This window comes from Macadamia integrifolia, chromosome 2, assembly GCF_013358625.1.
Source record: "Macadamia integrifolia cultivar HAES 741 chromosome 2, SCU_Mint_v3, whole genome shotgun sequence".
Lineage (NCBI taxonomy): Eukaryota > Viridiplantae > Streptophyta > Magnoliopsida > Proteales > Proteaceae > Macadamia > Macadamia integrifolia.
In genome coordinates, this window is record NC_056558.1 from 40,603,135 (window position 1) to 40,615,371 (window position 12,237).

The 12,237-nt window shown below is 36.8% G+C and overlaps 2 protein-coding genes across 2 annotated transcripts; one reads left to right on the forward strand and one right to left on the reverse strand.

Annotated features, from left to right (window-relative positions):
• The first annotated feature begins 1,287 nt into the window (after positions 1-1,287).
• LOC122070716 (heterogeneous nuclear ribonucleoprotein 1-like) lies at positions 1,288-9,368 on the forward strand. Its single transcript, XM_042634923.1, has 7 exons — positions 1,288-1,482; positions 1,568-1,788; positions 1,972-2,012; positions 3,415-3,578; positions 3,691-3,793; positions 3,860-4,029; positions 8,647-9,368. The coding sequence occupies exons 2-7, from the start codon at positions 1,607-1,609 to the stop codon at positions 9,037-9,039; spliced, it is 1,053 nt and encodes a 350-aa protein (XP_042490857.1). The 5' UTR covers positions 1,288-1,482; positions 1,568-1,606; the 3' UTR covers positions 9,040-9,368.
• Positions 9,369-11,291: 1,923 nt separating this feature from the next.
• LOC122072014 (glutaredoxin-C6-like) lies at positions 11,292-12,080 on the reverse strand. The gene has a single exon (XM_042636517.1). It carries the CDS (start codon positions 11,987-11,989, stop codon positions 11,507-11,509), a length of 483 nt encoding a protein of 160 aa, XP_042492451.1. The 5' UTR covers positions 11,990-12,080; the 3' UTR covers positions 11,292-11,506.
• Between the last annotated feature and the right edge of the window lie 157 nt (positions 12,081-12,237).

Genomic DNA, 12,237 nt, shown 5'->3' on the forward strand with positions numbered 1-12,237 from the left:
AAAAAAAAAAAAAAAAGAAGCTAGAAATGCAAAATGATGGAACGATGAAACCTTGTTCTGTCATTTTAGTTTCGTTCAAAATACAAGAAAAATGAACAACTAAGGCACTATTTGGTATCATTTTCCTTTTTTATTTTTACATATTTAATAAAAATCATTAATGAAAATAATTTTGTATCAAAACATAAAAATGGTTTGGTAACTACTTAACAAAAAATGATTTTTTGTGAGAAATAGTTTGGTATTTCTAAGTGCAAAATGATTTTTTAAAAAAAATGGGTGAAGAGATTCCCTTCACCATCTTCATTGTAATTTTCTTTTTCCACTTTGGATCATAGTTAGCAAATTCGGATTCGGGAATTATTCGGACGGAGAATTATTCGAAATAATTCGGACGATTAATTTAAGGATTCGGTCAAAAAATCTTATTGGGGGTTTTTTTTTTTAAAAATTGTTTTTTTTATTATTATTTTTTTTTTTGGTTTTTTTTTTAAATAATGTTTAAATGAACCGAATAATTCGGTTTAATTCGGATTCGGTCCGAATTATTCGCGAATTATATTCATTTTTGAAAAAGTCACGAATTTTAAAGAATTTTATTTTTAATTCGGATTCGGTCAGAATTTTTGATAAAATTCTTTAAAATTCGTGACGGCCGAATAATTCACGAATTATTCGGCCGAATTGCTAACTATGCTTTGGATAGAAGAAGAGGGGGCAAGGAACTTAGATTTTTAATTGCAAAGCAAATGACTATTTGATCATTCCATATTAGGATTTTAAACACATGTTCATTAAAGTTCAATGCAAAAATGACTGAAAATCAATTTTAGCCAAAACGTATAAATGACTCTTGATCACTTTTTTGTTTTTGTGTTTTATTATTATTATTTTTTTAAATATTAACAAGTTTCAAAAATGATACCAAATACAGCCAAAATTATTTTTTGTAAACATAAGTGAAAAATAAAAATGATATTAAAGAGTGCGAAGGTGATTGCTCTTGAAATAGATTCATCAAATACTATTATTTTGTTTTAAAATGATATTTTAATATAAAAATTGAAAAATCTGTTTTTTACGCGAAATTTTGTTTGTAAAACTGGATGACTATCAAACACAACCTAAGACACTTGTCGAAAATCAGTAGAAAAGAAGAAGGCAGGGATTACGATCTATACCCCTTTATTTGGGATAAATTACGGATTATACCCTTCGTTTGTGGTAAAATTATGGATTAGACCCAAACAACGTGCGTTTCAGAGAATTACCTGGATCAAAACGATGATTTCATAAATACTCGCGTCGTCTACTTGGGTGAACGCGGCGGTTCTCAGGGAGCTAGGGTTTCTTTTCTGACTGAGGAATCTTAACACCAGTATCGCTAATAAGAAGTTCATTTGCGATACTGTTTTTTAGAACCCTAGAAAAGATCGGATTATTCTGGTTGAGATCATTACATAGTTCTTATTAGATAGGAAGGTATTTCGGTCGAGGGTTTTTCGTCTACTTAGGTTAGAAAAGAGAAAATCTAGGTTGTAGTGGAATAATATTTACTCGTTTGCAGGTTTATAGGGAGAGAGGCAAAAGAGGAGTAGAAACTACTATGGATGTTGCTGAGGAGAAGACTTACGAAGATGAGCGCATCATCGCCCTTAGCGGCGTAGATGAAGTAGAAGAGGTTGAGGAAGATATTGAAGAAGAGCAATTTTCAGAACGTCGGAACCATAATGTTGAAAGTGCTGGCGATGATATAAAGCAGTCCATCGGTCGTGATTCTTCCCCAGGGTTAGTTTTCAGGTTTAGGGATTCCTAGATTCTAGATATTCGATTTCTCTCTGTGTTTGTGTTGGAAAATTTTGGTCTAATTTAGGTTTAGGGAGAGCGGGTTCTCGCGCTGAAATTCAGCCCTCCCGATCGCAGCCAAAAAATGGGGACAATGATAAATGACTAATTTTTCTTGTTTGATAGAAAAATCTTCGTTGGTGGCGTTGCCTGGGAGACGACTGAAGGTACTAAAATTGTTGTATTTGATTCATCCTTATTTATGTTTATGTATTAAGTAGCCTGATTGTATTTTATTGATTTTATACTTGATTAATAAGTTTGTCATCTCATAGTATCACTAATTGAGCAGCACCAACATATTTTAGTTGCCATCCTCTGTGTCTTGAATTCTGCATCATCTCTATTGACATTTGACAGTCCTATTTGAGTAGAACATTGTTCAATTCACTATTTTAAGGAGTGAAAACATTGTTTTGTTGAATATATTCTCTGGGATTTCAAAGTTAATAATCTATTAGAAGAAGAAATGAACATTTTTCTTATGTTAGGATGCTTTTTATAGTTCATATAAGCCTTATCCCTTAAGTCAGTCATGCTTGTGACAAAAAAATAAAATTAAATAAATAAATAGAAGAATTCAATGAATGCTTTGTCATATGTCTAGAGGCACGTTACCATGGTAGCCACAAATGTTTAGATGCTCATCTGTCTAAAAAGAATAAGGAAAAAAGCTTTAGATGCTCATGTTGTATTGTCAATATAGTCTGTTATTTATTGCTTCGCAAAACATTAGTGGAATTGAATGTGGAAGTAGCATTTCCCTCTTTTGTATAATGCATAGGAAGATTTATGGTGCAGGTTTGCCAGCCAAAATTAATTTTACATATACCATTCACCCGGTAAACTCTACTCCTGTATAGCACCCATCTTAAACAAGTCAAGCGTGTGCTCTTGTGGGGTAGTGGTTTACATTCACCATATTTGTATGTGTCGTCATGGTTCACATTGACATGTGTTAATGCAAGCAAATTATTGTGGTTCGTATAAGTATCCATCACTTTTCTTTCCTCACTCTCTTGATGTGGGCGAGAAATAATTTGGCGGGGTTACTTGTTATACCTTTTATTCTTTTTCCCCCCTCCTGGGTGCATATGCTTGCATTCAAACATATATTGTATAATTTATATGTTGCCGTCCACAATTTGATTAGGGGTTTGGAGGGGGGTGTTAGGTTTCCATGACTCGAGTCCTTAGGAAGTTTTGAGTTATTACTTATCTGTCCTTGTCCAAAGCACATGTGCTGTGTCACCTGAGTAACATTATTGTGTGGTTTATGGAAATGAGTTATAGATTGTGTGCCATTCTTCCCTTATTCATGTGACAAAGTCTATTGTTTTGGATGAACTGAATGCACAGTTCTTTGTCTTGAATTTTTGTTGTCATATCCTTGTTTCTGTTCTGTGCTGGAAAAGTAGATGGATTTTTTATTCTTCTCACTCAAGTTGCCACCTGTGGCATTTCATAAGTTTTACCTGCAACGAGAGTCTGCTTTTGTTCATGCTTCTGTCTCTTCAGTGACATTTTCCTCCACCTTTATTCTTATTTCATTTGATTGTCTTCTTCCAGAGACCTTCACCGATTATTTTAAGAAGTATGGAGACATTACTGATTCTGTAATAATGAAGGATAAATATACTAAAAGGCCTAGGGGTTTTGGATTTATAACATTTGCTGACCCAGCAGTTGTGGACAAGGTTTTGGAGGAGGAACATGTTATCAATGGCAGACCAGTAAGCTCCCTCTTGTTTGCACATTGTAATTCAGAATATCTTTGTACATTGTAATTCTCCCATTTGTTTGCATTCCCTCGTTTTTTTTTAATTGGCTGCCTGCTGATCACAGGTGGAAGTAAAGAGGACAGTACCAAGGGAAGATATGCATTTTAGTGGAGCACCAAAAACTAAAAAAATTTTTGTGGGCGGAATACCCCCTTCTTTTACTGAAGGTATTATTCAGATCGATACCATTGAAAACTTATTTGTCCTTGATTATTTATTTTAAAATCTTGCAGATGAATTGATGGAGTATTTCTCATCCTATGGTGACATTGTTGAGCATCAGATAATGTTGGACCACAACACTGGCCGATCACGTGGATTCGGATTTGTTACTTTCCAGAGTGAAGACACAGTTGATGATATCATCTCCGAGGGGAAAACACATGAACTTGGAGGTAAACAGGTGAGGCCAAAATAAAAATAAAAATGATAAAATTATAGAATATTGGTTGGCGAATACAAAGTCTTTATTTGGTTATCAAGAAAATGGCAGAAAGGAAACTTGATTAAGCCTCCCAACTGTTTGGGGCTTGCTACCTGCCCATTTTTGCCTCTCCTTTACTCCTAAAGCCTTTTTTCCCTCTCCACATAAATTCTCCGGAGTGGTCATTGATATTGGTTATGCACATCTGAACAGTTCAATAGTCACTTGAATTTCCCTCTTTTTATCAGCAGTTGGTGCTATGCTGGATTCCCCTGAATGTGTTCATTATTCTGTCCTTTCTAGTCTGGGAACTCGTTCATCTTACATTTACATCTCAGATACGGTCATTATATCATTTGCTATTTTTGTATTGCCCAACGATTGCTCCATGAAGCATGGTTTGCTAACCTTAATTTTTTCAAGTTGTAGTGGCATGTGCCAACTGTCTCCCATACATTTGTCAAATCTTGGTTACTTTATGATCTATCCATACCTTTGGTTCCAATGTTTTTTTGTTTCTCGATGTCTCTTTGGTGTAGGTCAGGTTTGGGAAACTTAGAAATTATCCTAGCTGAAAGGTACGAAGACTGGGAAGGGTATACAACTCATATATTTCAGCATACATGCAGCATTTTTTAACAAGTTCAGCCATAAATAAACCAACAAACAAACCTCATGTGCTGAATTTCGTGCAAAGGCTGCAAAGGAGAATTTAATAAAAGAATATGATAGATTAGTACATTCCTTTGCTGTCCCATGGGTTAAAATGCCATGAATAAGTGCTGAATTACCACCCAACTCCAAAGATTGTGTCCTTAAGGCCTCCTTGTTGTTGGTAGAAGAATATCCATGCTATTTGGGGGCTGAATTTGAGACATAATTGGAAAAGTTGGGACTGATACAAGAACTGGTAAGAAGTTTGGCAATAATCAAGTCTAGGCAAGAAGGGGAAAACTGGGGTTTTGGAGATTTGGCTAAGGAGGTTCAAGGGAATTTGTGATACCACATCTTTCATCACAATCAGTAATATTCCTGCCAAGAAGGTATGATTTATTGGGGTTGTGGGCTTCTGTGGTAGAAAGAACAAATGGAAGGCTCTTGAGAAATGAAAACGGAGGTTGGGAGAAATATGAAGATACAAACAACAATGGATTTGGGGATCGAACAAGGATGGTTGCTGTAGATATGGAGTTTGAAAGAGAGGAATGGATATAAGAAGATGATAGACAAGAAACAAGAAGATCATCATGGATTCACACCAAAACATAATAACTATACAGCCTCACAAGTTCCAATTACTTCTCCAATACTGAGTACAAATGGCCTCATAACATTACACAACAAAAAATTGTTATTTCCTAAAATAACTACCAACATATAACTGCTCCCACCACTTAACACTACATCATAATAAGATAATAGTCTGGCCCCAAATAAAAGTACAGCAAAATAAGAAAAAGAACTATACATAATACTGCTCATCTAGCCATAACGAAGTGACATGTGGCTGCATGTGTCTGTGTCTATCTCTGATAAGTCTTAAGTCCTCGACCTTGAGTGATGTCCTCATGATTCTTTGTTCTTTAGTTTTTAATAACCTGATTTTTGAGAAGGACAGTACATCTGGTTAAGGCGTCGCCTAGGCGTTTGGGCTCCATTTGCTGGAAGGGTGTGCCTTGGTCTCTTAAGAATTGCTATGGCGCCTTGTTGGTTGCGCCATAGTTATCAAGGCGGCAAGTCGACCAAGGCGTTTGAGGTACTGCCAAACTACCTTTGCGATTAGGTCACAAGGCGTCGCCTTGGCGAACAAACGTTTTAGTGTTTTTCTTTTTTATATAACCATTTTATTTGGCACAAATAGCATACTAAAAATTATATAATTCTACTAATATGCTAAATAAATATCAAAGAATCATATCAATGCAATATATTCATTAGAAAAACAAATCAACAAACTGAATAAATTAGAAAATCATTAAGCCATATCAAGTCATCAAATATCAATATTAAGTCACATCAAATCATAAAAAAATTCACATTTAGAGAAATGTTTTTGTTCTCTAATAAGTATGATTGATCAAATGATTTTATTTTTACAAGAGTCTTTTTGTATTAGGTATAGCATAAAGCAAGCTTTCCAACATGTCTAAGATTACTTAAGTTTGAGTTGTAGTGACAAATTTATGTTCTGGTCAAACTTATTTAAAGTGTACGAAAGCTGTTAAAATCGCTTGAATGAAAATAATCTTATGTACATCAGAACAAAAGATTATTTTACCTGACTTTTGGTTTTTAGCAATGTTTTACTCATAATAAGATTTATTAAATTTTCAGAATTGAGAAAATCCCCAACATTTGAAAGTAGAAAATCGCCCCTACAACAAAAAATTTAGTTTTTGTTCTTGGACTTTGGGGTTGAATTTTTATCTTTTTGGAATTTGATTTTTAAACTATTTGATTGGATTCAAATAGATGAGGTATTTGCTTATTTATGAATAATATCTTAAGTAAATGAAATAAAAACATTTATTTAAATGATATTTGGCATAAATAAATGTCAAAACAGAAGGCAACATGCAGTGTAATAAGACGACGGTCACCTAAGACCCAGGCAAAGCGCTTGGACGCTGCCTCGATAACTATGGTGTCGCTTTGGTTATTTTCCTCCTCCACTGCCTTAGGTAGCCTAGCCGCCTTGATAACTATGATTCAAATCTTATTAATGCTGATGGTTTTTTAGACATTTTCTATTTGTACCTCGCTCTTTAAGTTAGATCATGTGATCCAGATACTTGGCTGGACCGGTTTGACCCGTTGGGATTCCTAGACCACAAGGAACCAATTCCAAACTGGGTTGTTGGTTTGGTATGATATTTAGTAATTTATTTGTTTATTCTGGGGTTATGGGCAGTTGGATAACGTAGGAGATTGATTTTTTTTGTTTGAGGTAGTTTCCTAGTTTACTACAGTTTTTATTTTAGGATAGAACTAGGAGTATTGGTCTTTCTTTATAAATTGGAAGTAACACAATGAACTACGTAGAATGAAATTTTGAGTTTCATTACATGGCTTGTGGTTGCTCTCTCTCTCTCTCTCTCTCTCTCTCCGTCCCCTCTTCTCCGCATTCCGACTTGGTTCCCCTTCCTTTTGTTTCCCTGTTCTCCTTATTCTTTTCCTTTTCTCTCAGCTATTCTTGCCTCATCATTCTGCTCCTTGGTATGACCCTTCTCCATATCTCCTTTCTGCTTATTTCTTTACTGAGTTATTTTTTTCCTGTTCTGTTTTCGGCTTATCAAACCATCAGTATTCCTTCTGAAAATCTGGGCATAGACTACCCATAACTGAATGATTAAAACCCTATACTTTCGTTTTCAAAACTTATGCTGTTGGGAGTTACACTTCAAATTCCAGAATGGTTTTGTTTCCTACTGTGAGATCAAGTTGCAGAGCTAAATTTATTTTCTTCAATCGATCCTTGGGGTTCTGTTATTTAGCACTTTGGTAGGGATAGTGGTTGTGACTCCTCCCCTGGGATTTCTGATCAACCAGTGGTTAAATGAGATAGTTATCTTTCTTAGGCTGATTTGAGGTTACTGAATACAGCTGGTCTGGTTTTCTGGTTTCATTTGAAGGTCGATGATCTGGTGGACAATGTTTTATATGTCCCCAGAATCATTCTCTTCCCCAGAATATACCTCCCTTTCATCTTAAGTTATGTCTTAATCCTTGTTTCACTTTATTAAGTACTCTACCTGGTAGTCTTTAAATGCAAATGCTATTGTATCAATTCCTTCTTAGTTCACGGGTTAACCCCTTTAAATGCAAATGCCTATTGTATCTATTCGTTCTTAGGGTTAACCCCGTTAAAAGCAAATGCCTATTGTATCTATTCCTTCTTAGTTACCAATTAACCCTTTTAAAATTCTGGTTAATTATAGAACTTCCATTGACTTCGTTGTTTGAGTTGTTTAACACTTGTGTAGGCCCTTAAGCAATCCCAACCAGGGTTTTCAAATCTCTGATTGCGTCGTGATTTAATCTTGTAATTTGCATCCAGTTGCCAAGTAGCTATCCTTGCTCCTAACCTTTTTCCAAGACTTAGAATTCTGATGAGGATAAAACATTGAAGTTACTTTGTTAAATTTTGTTTGGCTGACAATTAGTTTTAAGCAAATGCTTGGAGAATGGGATGGTTATGAAAATCCCTCCCTGTTAGCACATATTTTTTCTTGGGAAATGTCTTCAAGTTCTCAGAAATTTGTTCGTTTCCTTTTTACGATCTTTGTTTTATTTTGGGAGGGGAGGGGTGATTACCATCTTTAATAAATAAGAGTTTGCGTGTTTTGGCTTCCTACAAAGCCAACATATGTGGATCCTGAGAAGGAAAGGCTTTTCAGTGCTGTTCTACTATTCATTACCAACCAAATAAAAATCCCACCCTCCCTTTGCACGGTATGTGCCCCCCCACCCTCGTAATCTGGTTTATAACATTTTCTTTTAAGGAAAGAGATTTGAATGGATTCTGTTCTTCAGAGTTCAAAGGGCTGAACAATACAAACTACTCACTTTCCAAGTACTTCTGACCTGAAATTGTAGGTTGAAGTCAAGAAGGCTGAACCGAAAAGAAGCACTGGTGATCGAGGATTTGGTGGAAGAGCTCATTATGGAAGCAGTGCTGCAGCAGAATATTATGGGGGCTATGGTAGTGGCGCTGTCGGGTATGGAGGTGGTGGTGGTGGTGGTGGTGGTTATAGATCTCGAGGTGGGTATGGTGGGTATGGTGAAGGCTATGGTGCAGGTGTTTATGGTGGATATGCTTATGGTTATGGAAATTATGGGTTTGGTGGACCCATGTATGGTGGGGCCGGAGATGGAGTTTATGGTAGTCCAGGTGGCTATGGTGGCTATGGTGGCGCCGATGGTTACGGCGGCAGAGCGTATGGGAGCAGTGTTGTGGCCAATGGCAGGTATCATCCATATGGAAGATAAGGGATTTCCATGGGGTAAGCAGACATGGGGATCCAGTTACTGGGCCTCATCCCGTAATGGTTTTATCAGATGAAATTATATATATACTTCTGTTAGCTCTTAAAGCCATACAATGGAAGGTCTCTATCTTTTCCTTGGCTGTTAATTCTGTATGCTTAAATCTTACTATTGCTGAGAGTTAATGACTAATATTAGCTATGGTGCTATACAAATAGCCTTTTTCTTTTGGGAAAAAAAAAAGGTGATGGGGGAATTGTATTTGTGACATTGAGACAATAGAGTTTACTTAAATGTTACACACTTTGTTATCTGTAGGGCGGAATTTTTCATATGCTATTGTTCTTATATGGGTGCTTCTTGTGTACTGTGCTTTAGACTGTTAGTATCTTACTATATGACCTATGTAACGTTGGCTTGTATGCTTTCTTGGCTTTCACCCAATTGTTAAAAATGAATAGTGGAGAAGCTCAACTGGAAACTTATCAGTCTTCTTAGATTATCCAACTGCGGAAATTACTTTCTTAAAGCCTGATTGAGGGTGGAACTATGGAAGACGTGCTGCATACTTTTCATTCTGATCTAATGGTGTTAACAATGCAACAATATTCTTTTGTTTTCTGTGTTGGGCTTGGTTTTAGGCCTTAGACTTAGTGAGCCCGAACAAGTCCGGGTCAATCCTGTAATTGTGCCTCAGATTATGTTTAAAATGTTGGATTAGTGATTGAACCATGGATTTAGGCATCGGTAATCTGTTGTTTTTTTTTCTTTTAATTTTCTTACTGGAATCAGGTTGATACGGACTGATATGGCTGGTCTGTATTAGGTTGCATTTGGTAAAGTTTCTGTTCTACGTTTTATGTTAAAAATGGAAATTTCAGTTTCTTTGTCAAAATGCTATTTTTTTTTTTTTGGAACGAAACTGGAACGATGGAATAGTCTTTTGTCGTTCTCTCGAAATCTTGTTTCTATCTTCACTTTCTTTTTTTTTTTCAAAAAAAATAACAAAACACATCATTATTGTACTAAACTTTTTATTCCGTTTTTTGTTTTCATAGAACAAAAAAACTCCAGAAATGTTTTTTCTGGAATGTTACCAAACACAGTTTTAGTATTATGGATTTATGGTATCAACGATACCATGAACTAAACCTGGGAATAATGGGCAATGCTGAACCATCCAGCCCAACCAATAGCACTATATCTCTGTGAAATATCGGTCTTGAATCATGATCCTCTGATGGATCACTCAACCCAATTCTAATTTCTAATCCATAAAGTGAAGAGGTAAAAGGATTGTACCTAACTACCATGATATTATAGACCCCACACCTTACTCCTCTCCCCGACCCGGCCCTATCCTCACTCAAGAAAGAAAGAAAAAGAAAAGCTTTCATGACCGGATCATGGAGTGTAGAACAGTAAGAACTGCAGAACTAGAAACGAAAGACTTGTTCATTCTTTATTATTATATGATAGATATATTTATATATATGGCCATATTATTATTATTATTATTATTATTGATATAAAAGACAGTAATGCATCTGTGGGTCGTCATTTTCACCCTTTAGACACACTGAAACCTCATCAATATTCAATACAGCAACCTGAAACAATTATTAAATACCACCACCTCAGGACAAAAATTATAACTTACCTTTTATTTATGAGCCCACTTGACTTTCCTTTCCATTACCACACTACTTTCCCACTCACAACTGACAAATTTAAGTACCCAAACTCTAACTTCTTTCCTTCTTGAACACCTCCACCACATCTCTCTCTCTATAGAGAGAGAGAGAGAGAGAGAGAGAGAGAGAGAGAGCTCCCCAGCTGGTTGCTGTACTAGTAGAGTACAGCATAAAGAGTGTCATTTTATGATGGTTAATCCTCTGGATTCTCATCCTCACCAGTTATATATACTTCTTACCCCCTCCTCTCATTTCTCAGAGAGAGAGAGAGAGAGAGAGAGAGAGGAAAATGGGTCCACAGATTCCACATGGGTATTGACAGGGATCGTAATTCACAACCATTCGTTCATGTCGAGAGACAATCTCCATGCACTCAATGCTTTTTCACGATCATTATCCGATCCCCCTTGATGAGTCTTGACCTGGGATCCTCTCCCTTGGTCCCATGTGAAGAAAACCCAAATTAAAACCTTCAAAAATTCTTCAAAACCTCCCCTTCTTCATAAAGGAAAGGAAGAGAAGAAAAGAGGGAATTAAACAGAAAAAAAGAAGAGATCCATGGAACAAAGATTATAAGAACTGATCACTATGATTTGTTCCCACTTCCCACAGAATTTGAGAATTGAGACGACCCCAAACTAAAGAACAACTACATTAATTAATATGTATAGAAATATATAATATTTTTTCTACCTACAAATCTGCTGAGAGAGAGAGAGAATTCTGTAGGAGAGAGGAACATAGCTAGAGAGAGAAAGCATAACTACACAAAAGTATCACATCCAGAGGGCACCAACATCCCTGAGCATGGGCACCAGTTCTCCACTGAGATGGAGTGCCATCAGACTCTCTAACCCTCCAACCCTCTTCCCTCCTATGAACACTGCCGGTGGTGCCGGTGCAGGGCCTACAACTGTAATTCCTCCCTCATTCTGACCCTGACCCTGATGTTGATCTTGATCTTGAACATCGTGGGCAGCGAGTGCTCCCAACTCAGATTCCTCCAATTCTATCACTACGGGATGAACATCGATCTTGGAAAGAAGCTTCTTCATGACGTGGCACATGCAACAGGACTTTCTGCTAAATATAATCACTGGATTCTCAGTTATCAACCTCTCTATCATCCTCTCCGGCGTCTCCCCTACGTCTATCGTCAGCGGCGCCGCCCCTGTTCTCCCCGTGACAGTCCCCTCCCCCACCGGTGCCGCAATTTCCACTCGTACTCCCCCCTCCGACAAAATTCTCATTCCTTGCATCACCGAAGATCACAGGGTCGTGTGTATGTGCCGCTAGAGAGAGAAAGAAATAAAGAGAGAAGTAAGCTGTTGCGAGCTTGCGAGCCTGCGAGGAATACGTTACGGGGTTCTTATAAGAACATATGGGGCCGATTCAGTACGTCGCTCTAGATTTGATATAGTCTTTGGATTAAGTATCTGATGACGTTATTAATAATTCAACGGTGATGAATACACTTGGAACTGTTTGACTTGGTAGGCGGTGATGG